Source organism: Zootermopsis nevadensis, unplaced genomic scaffold, assembly GCF_977971745.1.
Source record: "Zootermopsis nevadensis isolate Lab colony 2312 unplaced genomic scaffold, Znev_1.0 Znev_ptg000024l, whole genome shotgun sequence".
NCBI classification, from domain to species: Eukaryota; Metazoa; Arthropoda; class Insecta; order Blattodea; family Termopsidae; genus Zootermopsis; species Zootermopsis nevadensis.
This window is the reverse complement of record NW_028259156.1, coordinates 10,515,852-10,535,037: the sequence shown is the minus strand read 5'-3', so window position 1 is coordinate 10,535,037 and position 19,186 is coordinate 10,515,852. Positions and strand designations below refer to the sequence as shown.

The following is a 19,186-nucleotide window of genomic DNA, read 5'->3' as shown; positions in this document are numbered from 1 at the left end:
CTGTTGTATTCAATAGTAATTTTAGTCATTGTTATTTTTCTTAATTCTAAACCTTTGATTTTCACCCATATAATTCCTGTCGTAAAATTATAATAATTTTAACACCTTCTTTAATTAAAAGCACATATCGTGTTGCATCACTGACTGCACACAGTCATGTACATAGCATTGGTCAGTTTGCAGTCGGGCCACAGTGTAGTGAATCTTGTGGCATGTGTAAATCCATGGAAAAAGCAAAGGTAGAAGACCATGACTCAAGAGGAAATGTGTATCATTCCACTAACAGCATGTAGTGGAAATTAGGTAAGCAGATAAGAATTGACCTTAAGATAAGAATAACTACCTCTGATCTGTAACTGTGCTCTGAAATAAAAACAGAAATAACCCAATTTACATCAGGTGTATTTATATTAAAAATGTGTAACAACATTAGGAAAATTAAGCTTATTGGTTATTTTAAAATCACCACCTGTTCTGTGATCGTTTTTGCACCCATTTCCTTTTTTGGTACAAACTATAACCTATTTAACAGTATGGCCTAATTGTGTATATTCTAAAAGTGGGGAAGAAAATAGTGTCTTCATATAATATTCAAATCCATGGATTTAAATCAAGCTGATGATGTTTTGGCTCCTAGTGAGATACTTTGATAATGAGTAATGGCATGTTAGGTTTCAAACCTTCTGCTGAATTTTCTTTTTGTAATCTCCATATCAATAATCAAAGACTGTTTGATATTTGTCATTTGATTAAGTGGATAACAAACTGAGATTAATCAATATTAATATTTTCTCAATATCACCCACATTGCTGATCAGACTTTTGAAAATGTGCTCTATGACTGAAAGGGTTTTTATAATAGAATAAAATGAATTAAACGGTGACTCCTATCTTATGTTGTGGGCCAGAACTTCCCCTGTCCATAACTCTTTCTTGGCAAATCTCCAAAATTGTATTTTGGGTATACTAGGCTAGTTCTCATATGGCGAGGGGGCATGTATTGTATAAATCATCTACAACAGCATAAGATAAAAGTTTTCCTGCATTTGGGATTCATGATATGACTCAATTTTTAGTTTTATTGCCTGATCATAACAGTGCAAGGCCTGGAACTACACAGGACAACACAACACAGAAGGTGGTGGGTGGATGCCCCCCCACCCTGGTTACAAAGCAATATGACCTACTGACAGAGCGACACCTGGTAAACGGTGACGGCAAATTAGAAATATTATTACATAGGACCCGTGGTGCATTAGTGAATGTAAGTTGGCAACAATTATTGCTGTAACATCACAGATGTTGGTGCAGTCTGTTGATGGAGGTAACAGTCATAATTTGTGCTAGTTATGTGAAAAAGTCTATTAAGAGGTTGGAGTGAAGATGAATACGGTAACATCTCCTTCCGTTGAATTAAGTTCATATCGAGATCAGCATTTTAAAGTGAGTATATGTAATATGTACTGAATGTAATTAGTTTTAATAAGTGCTCAGATTCTCATTTGCGTACCTCAAGTCAAGCTTAATCTAACCTCACTTAAATTTGTAAATTTCTGTAGGATTTGGAGTCGATGAGTTATGGGTGTCTGTTTCTCAGTAATAAGCATTGCTTTTTAAGTGTGGAAGTTCCTGTGTTTATCAGAATTTAGTGCTGACGATTTTCTTTATTGTGTTATTTAATATTTATTTTAATAACTGTTTCGTAGGTAATATCAATATAATTTTTAGAATATTTTGCATTTTTGTCCTGATATAGATTTAATTCTAACATTATTGTTACAAAATGTTTTAAATTCAAATTTAGATGCAGTGTTATATATAACCATTATATTCATTTGTCCTGTAATAATGAATTCTTCCCGGGCTATCAGCCGTGTCTGGTGGTTGAAAGGCGAAAATTACCAGCGTTTCGAGAATATACCATTATAGTAGGCATACATTACTTTAATATTAATTTTACTGAGAAATGTGATATTAATTGTACATATTATTAAACTTCTTTTCGATTCCACTTTGTCTTTACCAGTCAATAAGTACGCATTACTGTCACAATTATTGTTGTTATTATTGTAATTTAACCATTTGATTCTGAGTTCTCTCTCTTGCTGTTTGCATTATGTATCATTTACTACATTACATTACCTGAATAATGTGCCTTCCACTGCAAACAGTGCTGTGCCAGTGGTGCCATTGTTAGAAGTGGATGGGGTTGAGGTACTTGCTCAGTAGTAACTGGAATTTGTAAATGTTTACAATTCAGTATTTTATTTTATTTTTTTGAAGGGTTCACGTGGTGAACAAGAAAGACTTCTCCGAACATCCACCACCATGTATATTGGGAATCTCTCCTTCTACACCACAGAAGAGCAAATATATGAACTGTTTTCAAAATGTGGAGATGTTAAACGAATAATTATGGGTTTGGATAAATTCAAAAAGACACCATGTGGATTTTGTTTTGTTGAGTATCCTTTAGCTACACAAATATAACTGATATGTGTGATAGCACCATAATTATGTTGAACAGTGGGTTTGATGTATACATAACAGGTAGATAACTAAAGCAGTTTTGAGACAGGGAATCTAGCTATGCTGTCTTTGTTTCAACAATTACTTTTTTCAGTATATTCATGCTCTCATTATATGCAGTTTGTCCTGAATGAACTTTAGATACATTGGCATAAATTTATGTATTGTACTGCTGTAAACCTCCTTATATACGTTTAGGGTTTTTTCTTCTTCAGAACTTGAACATTGATGTCCTTGACAGAATTCCTTGTAAATATGATGAGGTTTCATAATAGGAGGTCTGGACAGTAGGCTAGATTGAGGGGTAGCTGTACGGGAACATTCTGCAATTGCTTGACTGATGTTTTCTCCAGCTCCTTGTGTGGTCAGTTGTCCTCTTTTGTTATCATCCTTAACATATATTTTACTTTTTAATTCAGAAAACTAAATTAAAACTATGACACAGGATAGAACAGTGTCCTGAAAAGTATATTTTAAGAAGTTGGAGAGACCACCTCTCATTTTAGCCACAATGAAATTTATACAAAATTGTGGAACAGAAATGCTGTTCTGTATGTCTGATGGGAAGCAGCTCAGTGTGACATGTTTGAACTTTCATCATCTGTGACACAGCAAATGATGAGCTGTTAATTGATTCCAGTCTGATGAAAAATTGTACTTTGAAATGTGCGTCCAGGTGGCTCTGCTGTATATCTGCAAACTTTTCTAGTGTCCCTAATGAATTGGTGGTTTAGTGGTTAGCGTATAATACTGGTTTTCAAGGGATTCTTGATTTAGCCATAACTGTTGCCACTAATCTTGAAAATTCTGCCAGTAAAACCAGTTGTCTGAAGATGGTAGTAAACCCAACTCCTAAAACATCGTATACCTCTGTTTGTACGGTTTGTTTGTACACCAGGAGGTTGAATGTTGTGGTTAACATCCGTGCTTTGTATTTGGAAGGTTCCAGGTTCAAATCTTGGCCCAGAGATGGGCTAAATTGAATGAGGTTTTTTGTGGTTTTTCTCAGTCCCTCCAGACAAATGCCACGATACACTTCAAATTAGGCCATGACCACTTCCTTCCATATCCTTTTTAATTCTTGTTCCAGTAAGGGGGGTTGTGAGAAGCCTGTCATAATCTGATTTGGCAAAAATTGATGGGCTGGCCATGCAGTATATTTTCTGGGTGGGAGGCCTGGATGTGTGAAGTAGGATGCAATGTAAAAAGTCTCTTGTAGTGTAATACCACCCTCTACTTCCCACAGTGCACTTTTGTGTTCATAAATGAATCTCTGTTGACTGTTATGGTGGTATAACATGATTGGTTAGTGTATTAGGTTTAATATTTATAGATTGATAGTGTTTTGTTTTGTGAGTCAACAATCCTACATATAACCTTGGCAGCTGAGTGGACTGAAAGTCCATGGTTCAGTCAGTCTGCAGAACAGTTGTCTCTTTTATTAGGTGTTATTCCCTTTTGATGCTGCTACTTGGTAATTTTTGCATGTCCTGTAGCACTGGACATGGAAAAGTTAAGAAATATTTTCCTTAATGTGAAAGGTATTATAGCCGAGCAGATGCAGAAAATTCAATGCGGTATATTAATGGTACACGTTTAGATGACCGTATCATTAGAACAGATTGGGATGCTGGTTTTATTGAAGGGCGACAGTATGGAAGAGGAAAAACAGGTGGACAGGTATGTTTACATTTTATTCTGCACGTGACAATAAATTTGCAGTGATTATATAGGGGACTGGTTAGAACTTTAGGTAATTCCAAAATAATCATCTTCCTTGTGCATTGTTTCTGTTTCATACGAGTTGCTGAAATAAAAAAATCCATACTTGAAGTGCTCTTCTTTCTCCTACTGAGTTTGAATATCTTTTACACAGGACAAGAACAAGAACGTTATATTTTTATTATTATTATTTATTTCAATTTTTTTCTCATCTAGGTACGAGATGAATATCGAACAGACTTTGATGGTGGACGTGGAGGTTATGGAAAGATAGTTCAGCAGAAAGTGTCTACACCTGTTCAAGATGTCTCAGTATTCAATCGATAATGAGAGTTCCATGCAAACAGATAAGTTAACAGCAGTTCAGTACCTGAGGCGGTAGTCTTCATGATCACTAAGGCAGAAAATTTTGAGGCTTACTAGTGACAAATGCAATGCATTATATTTGTAATGGAGGTGGTGTCTTGAGCAGTGGAAACACAGGCTGTAATTTCAAATATTTCTTGAATAAAATAGTGTAGTTATATATGGAGAAAACAAATTTTTTACTTATAGTAAATCAATAAATTTTAATTATGTGGAAGGACACATAACTTTGTTACTCCCTCTTCAGAACATAATAATTTATGTAATTCTGCTGAAAATTCCAGTGTTTTAACTGCTCAGACGTGACAGACACAATGGGGTGTTTACTGTACTGTTGGGTTGACTTAAATATGTTGTCAGTAATGGGTCATTTGGCATGCCATGAAATTTCATGTTTAAATTTGTGCTTGTATTAATGATTCCGTACCAATCTTATATGTAATAAACCCTTCTGATATTAAATATTTTTATTTTATCAATCTATTAACTTTATACATAGTTTTTTAGACTAAAGTGAAACAATTTTGGACATTGACAGAAAATATTTATAATACCCTTACAGTTTTAAATGAGATATAAGAAATAACTAAAATATCAACAAGCTGATTTCATATACATCCCCAAGAGAAAATACTATCACATTAAATATAGTACGATATTTGAAAAATTATATTTTTCCATCAAGAAGTGTTTTAAAGGAAGAGACCATGAGCAATGACTTTTGACCCTGTCAAAAAAAATGGCATCCAAAGAAGACAAAATTGCATACCTGGAAGTGGAAATCTTTGTCTGATAATAATTACTTCCTCTTTGTTTCATAGAGTGGTATTGGGTATTTCATGACATCATTTGACTGACAAAGAGCAGAACCAAAACTTACTAATTTAACAAATACTATTTTTATTGCACCTCCTCATCTTTGCTTTATGAATTTATGCATAACATTTGTGTTAAACTGAAAATGATTTGCCATATTTGTTTAACGGATGTTGGAAATAATTTTCTCTTAAGACAACTTCATGTCTTCTTTTAGCCCTTTTATCAGTAAGTGTTCAAACATAGGTTGACAAATCATACTATCTTGCCTAATTTTCACCTTTTTCCTTCCTGAATTTTTGAAACTCTTAGACTGCGCAGGGAATTTTCCATTTGTAATAGTGACAGTAATGTAAGTTCTCACTGATGATGGAATAAAAATATTACTTTTACTATTTCTGCATAATAGAATGAAATTGTGTGTGATGTGTCATTTGTGTTATCGGTATATTACGCACTGAACATTCATAATGTCGTAAGTACTTTTGATTAGAAGGAGTGCTACGTGGTGGTCATACGAGGTGCGATCGGAAAGTTTCAAGACTGTGTCAATAGAGGGCGAACCGGATGTAGTACGAGCTTCTGCCGCTAGGGGGTGCGGCCTACATTCATAGTGAATCAGTGTGCCAACCGGCATCATCGAATTAGCATTTGTTTCTTAGTTACGGGCGTTTTGGTAGTGCATTACACCGACCCTCCTGCGATTTCGGAATGGCGTGTGCATCAAATTTTGCCAAAGACTCGCTAAAACGGCCACGGAAACCTATGAAATGCTAAAGCAAGCATTTGGGGAGTCCGCAATGGGTCGTGCACAAACTTTTGTGTGGCATTCACGTTTTAAAAATAGCCGAACCTCTGTCGATGATGACGAGCGTTCTGGACGACCATCTTCGAGCACAAAGCCCGAAAATGTTACGAAGATTCGGCAGGCCATTCACGAAGATCGACGTCGTACCATCAACGACTTGTGCGACATTGTTGGGATAGGCTATGGGACCTGTCAGCTGATTCTAAAGGAAGAACTCCACATGCGACGCATCCTGTCTGAGGACCAGAAGCAGAATCGACTTCTCGTTTGTCAGGAGCTCAAAGATCTTGCAAGAACCGACCCCAACTTCCTTTCTAAGCTCTGTGTGACTTCTTCCTCTTCCCAAAGATGAAAATTCAGCTAAAGGGAAGGAGATTTGAGACGATAGAAGAGATTCAGGCAGAATCGCAGATGGTGCTTGACAGGCTGACAAAGAAAGATTTCCAGGGATGCTTCCAGGCTTGGCAGCGGCGCTGGGATCATTGTGTTCACTCCCAGGGGAACTACTTCGAGGGTGATGGATGAATTTAATACCTGAGATAAGTGTACGGGTTTTTATACGCGCAGTCTGGAAACCTTTCGATCGCACCTCGTATGATTGATTTAAATATTACAACATGGAAGAGATAATTGATCTTTTCAGATCAGAACTTCAACTGTTAAGTGACAGAATTTACTCATCATTCTTAAATAAGAGATACCATTTATAAGTACTTCATATTTGTATTGTGGTGAATATAAACATTATAATGTGATATATTTGTAATCTGTGTAGAATTCTATTAGATTTTTTATCCATACATCAGTTATGTAGAAGAAAATGTAATTTACTGAAAATACAGAGAAGATTAAATTTCAGATTGAAATAATGTGCTCGTTAACATAAATTATATTCAGTAACAATAAATCCATCCCAGTTTACAAAGGAACAAAAACTAGTTATATGAGATTTGAGGTTCTCAAGGTGGGGAAATGTTTGTTATTTTCTGAATTGTGACACCATGTATACTTGTAGATGGTTACCAACATTTTGGAGGAAATTATCACCTCCATCTTCAAGATAGATTATGTTTATAAAATATTTGGGTTTTTTTGAAGTTCCCTTATTTATTTTTGTCCGTACCTTTGTCCCTTTCATTCGTTTGCCTCATGTTAGTTCAGAAGCCTGCTTCAAACTTGTAATTCTTTCTTGGCTTCCAAAGGATACCAGTGCTATGTTGAAGGTCAAGAGGCATCCCTAGATCTAGGCTAAATGTGTCCCACAATTTGGTGCCATTACTGATAAAATAAATTACCAAGGATGAAGACAAAACAGATTCCAAGCTGTGGTCATTGAGAATTTCTGAGCCTTCATGTAAGAGTTTCTTCAGAACTATGAAGGCTTGAATTTTCCTGAAATTACAGAGCTTAAACGAGTGGACACATGAAAACAGTGAATTTCATAGTTCAGTAATACTGAAGTGTAAGTAGCAATACAAGGGAAATAAAACATACAATTTTTGAAAAAAATTGTTTATTAAATCCAGCTGAGAAACTCACATGTACAAGTTACGTAGCTTTTTTTTGCTATATTTTCAAATTCTGTGCTTGGAGCTAAGCATTTAATTCTGTTAAGAACATAGACAATTAACATTTAATACATGAATATGAATACAGTTTTAAAGATAATATTCTTGTACACACGACATTTGTAATAGCAATCTTGACTAAAATATATATTAAAAGTTACAGTCACTCACAATTATAATAATAAAATAATATTAAAAGATTTAAAACATCATTTAAATACACTACTAGTTTCGGCTACATTCAGCCATCGACGGGTGTATGCTGTATAAACCTATCACCATTTTACTGATTTATAACGTTATTCATATTTCACTGTCTTCATTCTTGATGGTGTTCTTGTTCTTTACCGTTGCTTGTTTTGTTGCACTATCATTAGTCATTTCTGGGTTTACATTTTGTACTTTGTGTTGGCATCATTTTTGTGACCAAGAAGTAATATTACACTCGTAGTAAGTGAACGGAGAAGACTGGACTGCACAGGATTGGGGCTGGTAACCGACTGTGGGGCTAGCCCCAATCCTGTGCAGTCCAGTCTTCTCCGTTCACTTACTACGAGTGTAATATTACTTCTTGGTCACAAAAATGATGCCAACACAAAGTACAAAATGTAAACCCAGAAATGACTAATGATAGTGCAATAAAACAAGCAACGGTAAAGAACAAGAACACCATCAAGAATGAAGACAGTGAAATATGAATAATGTTATAAATCAGTAAAATGGTGATAGGTTTATACAGCATACACCCGTCGATGGCTGAATGTAGCCGAAACTAGTAGTGTATTTAAATGATGTTTTAAATCTTTTAATATTATTTTATTATTATAATTGTGAGTGACTGTAACTTTTAATATATATTTTAATATATGAATCACAATATGACGCAATTACAATATCTTATAATCTTGACTAAATTGTATAATCATATGTATATAAATATTTGGAAAAATCAATAACCCAGTTATGTAAGGACTTCCAAAAATCTTAATTTTCTTAAATTTAGGATTTATATGGCTACATATATTATTACACCTTTGAAACAGAACAAAATATATCGTACTAAACCATACTTTTAAAACATATATAAAATATAGTATATATCAGATAAGAAAGATGACATTTCTTATGCTCCTGTTGTCTTGTTAGTAACAAATTTGTGCTTGCTACTGCAGAGTAAGCAAAATGACTGCTGTATATAACATTTATTAGTTTCACATGCAATAGTATACAGAATTAACTTTTTCTAAATATTTGTTGTTTATAAACAAACATTTTGTATCGGAAGTCGGAAGGCACTGGACTATATTTTCATACTTTTAGGCAGTGTCTTTGAACAAATTTGCTAAGGAATATTTAACATATACATACAATACTATCCTAACACAATACAGAGATCTGTATTAAATAATTAAAACAGGTAAAATATTTAATATGATATATTAAACTGAGAAATCGGCAAAAAATGTATTTTATACGATCTGAACAAAGTGATCGATGCATATATTTTCATAAGTTTCACATTACCACATGGTACTTCTGGCAGTTCAGCCAGACACAGAATAAAATTACAATAAACAATAAAAATAAAATATTATTTTCATGAAAATACTTGAAAGGAACCATTTAAAATGGTTTAATTGAAAAATTTATAGATTTTGTAATTCCCAACTTTTCTTTCTGGGGCTGAAGCATTGGCATCTTTGTTTGAATTTTGTGTGATATTTGATGTACAGTTCTGTTCTTAAAAGAGTAAAGCTACCATTAAATGGAGGGAACAGTTGCACATCTTGATTTATGTTAATTAGTTTCAACTAAATTTGTGTGCCAGACCACACTTAGCACATTTTATTTTTATGAATTCACCCGTGGTTACAGATGGCAAAAAATGTGACAGTCTGACAACTTCAGGAACTGATCCACATACAAAAGAGTGACTGCACTGTTGAAAATTTATCATCAGTTAACTGTTTTGAACGTAGCAGAGGAAATGAATGTGGATACAGAAAATGTGAGATTGGTTTTTTAATATTAACATTTGTAGGAATATAAAGTTTGGAGCAGGGATAGCACGCTCAGTATTGTGACTAGGCTATGAGCTGGAGAACCAGGTTTTCCTTCCTGACAGGAGCAAGAGATTTTTCTCTCAGCTACCATGTCCTAACTGGCTCTGGGGCTGACGCACCAGTTGACAACTGAGGTTCTTTTCTTCAACGTAAAATGAATGGGGCTGACCACTCACTTCATCTAGTGCCAAGGCCAAGAAACAGTCAAAGTGTGACTTCATTCCCACGTATGTTTTCATGGTGTGATGTATAGTTAATGGCCACAAGTAACTTTACCTTTGCTATATTAAAGCAGTTTAATTACAGAGTAGTATTTTAGGTTTTTATGATGGGGATTATGAAGATGGCTGTCTTCTAGGTTGTAACGCTATGTAGTCAAATAGAAGTTTACCGATGTTTAAAGGGTACTTGCTGCCTCCATCATCAGTGTGATCAACACGATGGTAGAGGCAGCAAGCACCTCTGAAATGTCGGCAAACTTTTACCGGACTACATAGCGCTACAAACCAAAAGGCAACCTTCTTCAGGCTCATATATGTTGCAGGAAAATTGAAATATTAATTGTAAGTGGCTAAGAAGTTTGTTTAATTAATTATTATAGATTTGAATTGCCGAGTTCTCCCAGAAAAGAGGTTTACTTTGCTAAGCGAACCAACAGTTTAATTATGAACGTGACTGTTAAAATTTAATGTGCTCTATCCCATCTTGGTAAGTGAGACTACCTCTCCCCCCAAGCAGCTACATGGCATGTAGTGGGACAGCTTTACTTTATTTTTACTGTGAGTGTTATGAATGAACACAGTACCTGAGTTACAAACTAAAGTTTTATGAAAATTAATTTTCATTTGTTATGTTTGTGCTGTAGTTCTACATGTCTGTTTAGGAGAACTTTGTACTGCTCATTCTTACCACAAATAGGACATTTGTATTCGTAATCTGGTTTTTTCCTTCCTCTGTGCTTTCTTTCCTTTCTGTTGCCTTTTTCAGTCCCTGCATATTTTTCATCAGATACATCCAGCTTCATGTTCCTATAGTTTACAGACATTTCTGAAATTCCCATCAGTTTAAAATTATCTGGAAATTGTGAATGAGGCCTGAGAAATTTGCCGTCACATCTTGAGAATGAATTAGATTGGACAGGTGGCTGCTTACTGTCATATGGGTAACCTGATGTAGTTTGCCCCGCAGAATTATATGCGATACTTTCTTTATCATTGAAATAAGTTTCTTGCACAACGCTGTTATTATGATTACTATAAAAATCTGGGTTTTGCCACTCTTCTTTTTCTCTAAACATTTCTTCATTTGTATGCTCTTGGTTATTAATTATCTGTTTATTGAGAATATTTTCATTTCTTTTAAACATCGTTTGCTGATAATCCTCGGTACTTAAAGCTCTTGAAGATGGTAGATAATACTCATCTAAATTTGTAATATTTGAAGACAGTTGGTAGTATTGACTATCATCTACATTTGCAATTTCTGAACACAGTTGATAGCCAACAAAACTTTGTGTTGGTGCTGGTTGATTCATTCTACAGTAATTATGAGTACTGCAAAGTGCACTAATATGGTTGTAGTCCACACTTTGTTGCAAATATTCATTGTTCTGTCTGTTTTCTTCCAGTTGATGAGCATAATTGTTGGCCTCCGTTTCATCCGTCAAATTTCGATATCCATCATGTATAATACTGGTTTGAGAATATTCATTTTGTTGATCTTGGTCTCTGTTGAATCTGAAAGTGTCGCTCAACATATCTGCATATTCATACATACCAGTACATGTGTCTCTGTTATTGTTTTTGAAACTTGGAAAATACTGATCGTTGTATTGCATTTGAGATGTTGATTCTTGTAGGTGATATGGAGTGTATGTATTATGAATGCTGTCTGAAGTGTTGATAAAATTCTGTTGATATTGTGTAACCATGGGAGGTGAATATTCGTACTCTCTCTCCATCTGTTGCTTATTGTTTATAAAACTGCATGATGAGACAGCTGCACTATTTTCTGTAGATTTGTTATCAGCAGAGCTACACTGATTACTGCCATCTGCAATGATGAGGTAGCTGGTGTTCTCCGAAGGAAAATATTGTCCATTACTGGTAGATTTATAATTGCATGTAGTGTGGTTGGTTATTTGCTCATATGGGCTGGCAGAAATTAAGGTTTTTCTGCTTTCTTCTGAGGTTGATATTTGCTGTCCAGACCATCGAGATTCATGATGATTTTTGCTTGAAAAATAGTTTTCACATTTATCTTGGATGATGCGGCGCGGTATGCATTGAGCTTCGCATGTGGACAAACTTTTTGGGCTTTGTTTAGAAGAGAACTGATCTGTGTAATTTGAACACATTGTCATTAGACTCTTATTATTGTTGCTTGAATCCTGTCCTATATTTCTTCTAGTATATGCCCTTTTCTTATTTATTTTTGCGTCATTCTTCTGATCACCCATTTTGATTTTTAATTTTGGATCTTTGCTTTTCATTCCTTTACACTCTTCAGTGAAGTTTCTTATATTTGATCTACAAGGCCTTGAGCCTCTTCCACTTTTGCTATGCCAGTGACTTATTGGATCTGCTGTATAACAATCAAAATACAGAGATTTCTGCATGTCATATCCAGTCCTAGTATTCTGCTTGCTTCCTTTGTTGGCTGTAATTCCATAGGTTTGAACACGCTTTCTCCCACTCAATCTGCAACATACTCTTCTGGGACTTTTTTCTACATATTTTGCCCCATCAGCCTGAATTGAATTCAAAGCATTCATCTCAGTATCATTGCCCTTAGGTTGATGAAATTCTCCTGCTGTCCATGAATGAGAAGTCTCAAGATTTTGTGAGTATGATGTTGGCCACAAGCAGTTTCTGGGCTTCAGAGATGTTTTTTGAAGATCAGCAGTTTCTGTTAGAGAGTTACCAAATGTGTTATTCGGAACACGGTGGTATGTACGGTCTTTGGTCATCACTTTTAAAGTGTTGGTATTTTTGTATGAATAACATGCGACTTCAGGTAGAATTACAGAATTGGATGTTGCTGTGTCTGGTGACAGACATTTATCAATGTTATTTGCCACTGAGCGATTTTTTTCATCAGAGGTGATTGAGGTCATCAGTGGACCACTTAAAGCTGCTGAATACATTGGAGGCGTTGGAATTTTCATAGGAACACATGAGCCACATACTGAAATATTTGTTGGGGTGAGTATTGTCCCTGCACTAGGATTCTGTGATGGTGTCAACAAAGATGATAAAATCATGGATGTTTTTACTATGTCTTGGTCAGAATACATACTCTCTGCAGATAGCTCGGATTCTTCCGATGCAGTTTGTAATACAGCTGCCTGAGTTGATTCTGTTCTGGTAACTGACTTGTTTCTGATATAAGGGACTGTGCCACCCAATGGTGTACCGATGCTAGCATCTGTATTTCCTGGAATAACTACTGTTTTGCGATTTATTTTATTACATATCTTTGTGGGTTTTCCTACCGCTTTAAACAGATACTTTTTTTTACGTGATTCTGCATTACTTTTCTTTTGGTTGTGGTTTGTTTCAAGATGTAAGGTTGGGGTATATTTCTTTAGTCGCTGTTTGACGTATCTGGGTTTTGAGGGTGAAAACAATTTTCTCCTGACAACTCGTGGGCAATGCTTCTCCAGTAAACTGTATGCTTTTACTGATGGTGGTGATGGGGGCAGCATTTGTACTGATTCTGTGGGGTAACTTCTAGGAATCACTGGTGAATCAATTAAGGAGAAATTGTTAACATGTTTATGTCTATTCACACATTTTGGTGATTTATCAATATTGACCTGCGCATGTGAAATGTCATTCTCAAGTAATCCCGAGTAAATCGCCGCAGTTGGTTGGTGATTGGATTTCTTGGTTTTCATGCTGTGATATATTTCTTTTGGTACTGTTGATTTAGATTCTTGTTTTTTGGAAATGCTCTTGGCCAAACTTGTTGCATGAATCTGTGTCCCATCACAGTCTTTACCGACACTGTGTTTTGACGTTGCACTCGTAGTAGAAGTAATTTGAGTTTTAAGTTCTGTAAATGGCCCAATTGTTTCATTTAGTGCTGATAGTGTCAATAACATGTCTTCAGAAGGAAAGTTAGGTACAGGCTGCATTGCTGGGGAATCCAAACACTGTAGATTGTCTTTGGGCGGAGTGATCTTACCAGCTGTTACATCTGCCTCAGTGCTATTAGAAGGGTGTGACTGAACTGTTTTATGTCGGTCTTCTAAAATATCTGTTGCAGATCCTTTTGAAACATTAAGAAATTTGTTAGTGTTATTTATAGTTTCTGTGTTAAGACCTGCACGATATTCTTTAGTAATATTGGACACTTTTTGTTTACTGCCTGTTCTCTTCCCATTTGTATTTATTTCAGCATTCCAGGCCATCTGAATATTATTTTCACTTCTTGTTAATGCCTGTTTTTCTCCAGAACTGTATCTGAAATCAGTATCCCGGATATCGTTGCTTCTGTGTTCGTCATTTAGCATTGCAATTGTATTCAGAGTATAATCTGGAGAAATTAGTCTCTTGTCTATATTCTCATAAATATTTCCTGTTTTTTCAGCAACTTCTGAATTTCTTGTGGTATAATTTTCACTTACTTCACCAGGAGACGGATGAATATTTCCGAATCCTTTAAGTGTTAGTATGCTGATATATGGCGTCATCTCTTGCAGCAAATACTCAGTGTCTGACTGATTTGCTTCTGCTTCTGTATGAGTGTTTGAAGCCATATCGGAGCATCAACAAGGTTTAAGGAAAAAAATTGTTCTAGGCTTGTTTGAAGGAAATTCAAAAAAGGTGCAATTTTCTATATGCTGAATCTCTGATGTTGCGTTGCAGTAAATTTTTGCAGTTCCTAAGAGATGCACAAACATACAGTATTAGAATAATTTCTTCTTGAAATGCTTCATATAAACAATGTGTGATATTTTTCTGTTTCCTACCTTTATAATGGCAGCCCCATAATTATCATGACAAATTTAATTTTAACAAACTTAACGTTGTACCATCTAAATTTCTTTGAAATGTGTGCATACAAGTCCACAGAGCATTACAACCCAGAAGACAAACATCAACAGTGTTACTTATTCCAGATTTTTCTTTGTTCAGAAAAAGTTATTCTTCATTTTTGGTCAATATATAAATGGACGTATAACAGGAAATCATGCCCATGTTCCATCTCTTAAACTATGTAAGTGATTTGCTTATAACTTGGTATAGGGGGTGCGTTTACTGAAAGTTGGGAGAATTTATTGTAACATAAAGCTCAGATTTGTAAAATAAGAGAATGTTGTCATACAAAAATACACTGGTACTTGACAACACACACATATTTATTAATAAAGTCTTCTTGGGTTATCAGCCTTGTTAGATGTTGATTAATCGCCGATGTTTCAAGGACCATCTCTGTCCTCATTTTCAAGGCTACAAGTCAACAACAGCCTTGAAAATGAGGACAGAGATGGTCATCGAAACGTCGGCGTTTAATCACCATCTAACACGGCTGATAGCCCAAGAAGACTTTATTAATGAAAGCCGCCGTGAAAGCTTCACATCATATAACATATAAATTTCATTAAAATCTGTAAATTTTATCAGAAACGTTTTTCAATCTGATTTATATTTAATCAGGTACAAGAACAAGAAATTAATGACCATTCGGAATAGGACACATGTACATATATACTTTTTCCCTTAGAATGATCGATACTATGACCTCCCAGAATATTGACCTTTCCTGCTGGGACACAGTGGCAACTACAGACCTAATTTATTTCATTCCCTCGCTTATATATGAGAATATAGAGGAGGAATTAGTCCATCTAATAAAAGCCTTAAAACATGCGTTTATCTTTTTTGCAAATTAACAAATTCAGATATGCAAGTTATTTGCAAAAATGTCAGCTGCTTAGCATTACGTGTTTTCTGTGGAACCAGAAGGCTGAGAACCATGTTCACAAGACCATGGAATCCCATCATTAGTTGGATGAATTCATTTTGCACCTTTACATCCTACTTTCTTAAGACGACAATCAACCTTAATAGATCCTCCCATCTACGCCTGCGTCTAACAAATAGTCTCTTCCATTCAGGTTTTCTGACTACAATTTTTCATGTCCGTAAGTGTGCTACATGTCCCACTTACCTCAGTTCTTGTTGATTTGATAAACGTAATGATTTTCTGTGAAGAGCACAAATTATGATGCGCCTCGCCATACATTTATTTATGTTCTTCTCTTGCTTTCTGTCTCTTAACGTCCAAATATTCTCCTCAACACTTGTTCACACCACCGTCACTTTGTGTTCTTTCCGTAGGGAGAGGAGCAAAGTTTCACAGTGTTTTTATTGAATAACCGTATTTATTTTCTTTCTACTCTGATGTGCAAAACTTAGGTTATGTGATACTGTAATGTTTGAAAGCTGATTTGTGTCATGAAGTTATGACCGTACCTTGAGTTTGTGGCTGAACTCTGCACCGTTCCTCGACAATGAGCGTATGGCAGGCAACTGGATGATGTCACGCAGCTGTTCTATTGGGACAGACAGGAATCGCTCGTTACACAGCAGCACACAATACTACATCTGACAAGTTACTTTTACCACGTGGTGACTGTAAGTAATGATTTACAGTAAAACCCCTCTAGTTGGACACCCCTATATCCTGGACACCCCTTTATATTGGACACTTTTAATTGGAACCGGCGAATATCATATAATTTTACATGTCCACAATACCCTATATCTTGGACACCCCTTTATCCTGGAACTTGGTCACCCCTTTTTGTTGTAAGTTGGACAGGTTCATGCACTTAACTTCGATGCTTTTCAGGGAAAGTTTTTCAGTTACATATTTTGTTATTTTGAATTTCTGACTGATGAATGCCTCCCCTCTAGAGGATTGTCTTATGGACATTGAACCCAGCATTGGAATGCATTGCAAGTGTTTAACCATTCTTTTGCTGAACCCTTAACTGGACTACAGTATTGCAGAAGACACAGACTGTGCTTGCATTTGGGTTCAGACTGTGTTAACAGAAATGGAATTTTTGTTTTTGCGATGGGGAAGCGAAAATTAGTGGAATTAACTTTAGAAAATGTTATTGAGGCTGGGGTGTAATGTGCAATGCATGGGAGTGGGCTTCAAAAGATTATTATTAATACTATTGTCATTAATTCTTAATTTAAGTAAGCCTACAGCAGTTAGTGTATGTAAGTAAATAGACTATATTGTCATTAGACCACAATCTGATATTTCTCTTTCCCTCTATCTTGGACACCTCTGTAAGTTGGACACATTTTCGTGGAACCACAAGTGTCCAACTTAGAGAGGTTTTACTGTATAAGAAGGTGTTTACGCCATGTGAGATGTTATTGTATTTATCATCAAAGTTGCGTTATGAATGATTAATTACAGGTTTACGTTTCAAGAGTTGCATTTCTTACACAGCGTCGAATATGAGGATTACTCTCAAGAATGAAAAGTATGCAGAAGGAAGCGGCCGTGGCCTGTGTTCAGGGTTCTATAATTTACCTGGAGAAAACTACGAAAAAGACCTAGAATCGAAGTCAGATCTACCCCAATATGAAGTGCTAACTACTACAGTGTTAGTCCAAACATTTTACATTTAAGGAGTGTTGTGGTCACGCTGTTACATCGCGAGGACGTTGGTGACCACCAGAGCCGCCAACTCATTGTTTATTGTTTGAATGATTCTTATCTTTCGAATGAGTTTCCTTTTGCCTTTGTTCATGTAATCAAAGGAAACCGTCGTGTGGAAAAAAATAGTGGCTGTAATGTGAGTTAAAGAAACCTAGACCGCCAGTCATAACAAATAACATTACACAGAATGCAAACTGAATGACGGATATCAGGATAGATTCTGGTTAAAGACCTACACCGACACTGTATCAGTTGTATAATTTGTTTATTGCCCGGTGAGACTAAGGTTTGTTGCGTAATGGGAAAGGAAGTGGTCGTGATATATTTATTCGTCTGATAAGGCTAAGAGAAACTTACAAAACTCCTTGGTCAGCATATGCCTGTTCTGGATTGACACGTGAACCGAGCACCTTTAAACATCATTGTTGTGAAGATAATGCTTTATATTCGGTCTAAGTCAGTAGTAAAATTAATTAGCTATTTATATTTGAACGAAGCATGAAAATAATTTATCGTGTTTAGATAATTTTATGATGAAACCGGACAACACAGACAATGCCCTGTGTTAATAGTATTAAAATGAAATACATTTTCTCAGTTAATAAATGATCGTAGTTAGTTTATTTTAAGACATACTATTTTCACGTTGTAAGATTTCTGAAATCGGGGTGCGTAATACATTTGATTGCGTATAAAAGTAAAAATTGAAAGTCCCGGTTATGTCTTTTTATTCCGGGACTTTCACTTTTTACTTTGTCTGGAGATAGGGATTAGCTCTATCTAGTGGGCCCAACTGTGTAGGAACCTGAAGACGGAGATAGAGTCCCATCTCCGAAACGTCGTTTTACGTTTTATATTTACTAGACGATGGATAATATCCAAGAAAATTTTTATTCTATAAACATTATGTTAAAAAAATGTGTGACTAAAACGCAAGGAAAATCTTCATGTCGATAACCGTAGTCTTGCCCTGAGACAGTAAACACAAAGAATGCGACAAAGAAGATTCCAGAAGTACTAATACATAGAAGTTTTGTCTCAAGAAGAATAGTTATTTATTTACCTTAGATTAGAAGACAATAATGTTGTTACTTGTTGATAATTTAATTGTTAGTCCTGCTGTTATTCTTCCCGAAACGTTCAGAGAAGTCACTTATTCTAAAACGTTGACAAGACTGCCACATTTACCGGTCAGCAGTGTAACAGTTGGTGCTAACTTTTCTTATGATATCTCTCTTTAAATAACATGAGACTCGATCGACCAGAAACTCTACTTTCTTTCGGAACTTTAAAGTTACGAAACGTTTTTGCTCTATTTTTGTGCGAATGAAATTAATGATAGTTAACAAATATAAACATTTACAGTACTTTATCCCTTTAATAAACTGTTATATCGAAACAAATGTTTTTAAACCAGTAGTAGAGTTCTGCTTGACGACAGATAGTAATGTTCCCATTATTGCTTCGAAATATTCAAATAATTTGCCTGCGTTCAACAATGATGGAGGGAATATTTATACGATTGTTCATTTGTTGTTAATACATATCAATATAATCAACTAACCAACAAGTTAATGAACTGTCTTCATATATTAAGGTCCTTCAGAAGCTGATGATATCTC

At 35.4% G+C, this 19,186-nt stretch overlaps 1 protein-coding gene and 1 long non-coding RNA gene across 3 annotated transcripts; both read left to right on the top strand.

The window, feature by feature from the left end:
• Nucleotides 1–1,277: 1,277 nt before the first annotated feature.
• Nucleotides 1,278–5,079, top strand: Cbp20 (cap binding protein 20). Of its 2 annotated transcripts, none has more exons than XM_022068530.2 (4): nt 1,278–1,443; nt 2,284–2,465; nt 4,080–4,209; nt 4,468–5,079. In XM_022068530.2, exons 1-4 carry the CDS (start codon nt 1,384–1,386, stop codon nt 4,576–4,578), a joined length of 483 nt encoding a protein of 160 aa, XP_021924222.1. In that variant the 5' UTR covers nt 1,278–1,383; the 3' UTR covers nt 4,579–5,079. The 2 variants fall into 2 exon arrangements, with proteins under 2 accessions (XP_021924222.1, XP_021924221.1); XM_022068529.2 differs by having other exon boundaries at nt 1,279–1,443; nt 4,071–4,209.
• An 11,309-nt stretch (nt 5,080–16,388) lies between these two features.
• Nucleotides 16,389–18,187, top strand: LOC110831966 (uncharacterized). Its single transcript, XR_002543762.2, has 2 exons — nt 16,389–16,516; nt 17,319–18,187. It is a non-coding gene; the product is annotated as an uncharacterized LOC110831966 (long non-coding RNA).
• Nucleotides 18,188–19,186: the final 999 nt, after the last annotated feature.

Bases quoted from the DNA above. Each gene is read 5' to 3' on its own strand.
- Cbp20 (XM_022068529.2), top strand. From the start codon at position 1,384: ATGAATACGGTAACATCTCCTTCCGTTGAATTAAGTTCATATCGAGAT. The intron at 1,444-2,283 runs GTGAGTATATGT...ATTTTTTTGAAG, and splicing joins ATCGAGATCAGCATTTTAAA to GGTTCACGTGGTGAACAAGA. The intron at 4,210-4,467 runs GTATGTTTACAT...TTTCTCATCTAG, and splicing joins GAGGAAAAACAGGTGGACAG to GTACGAGATGAATATCGAAC.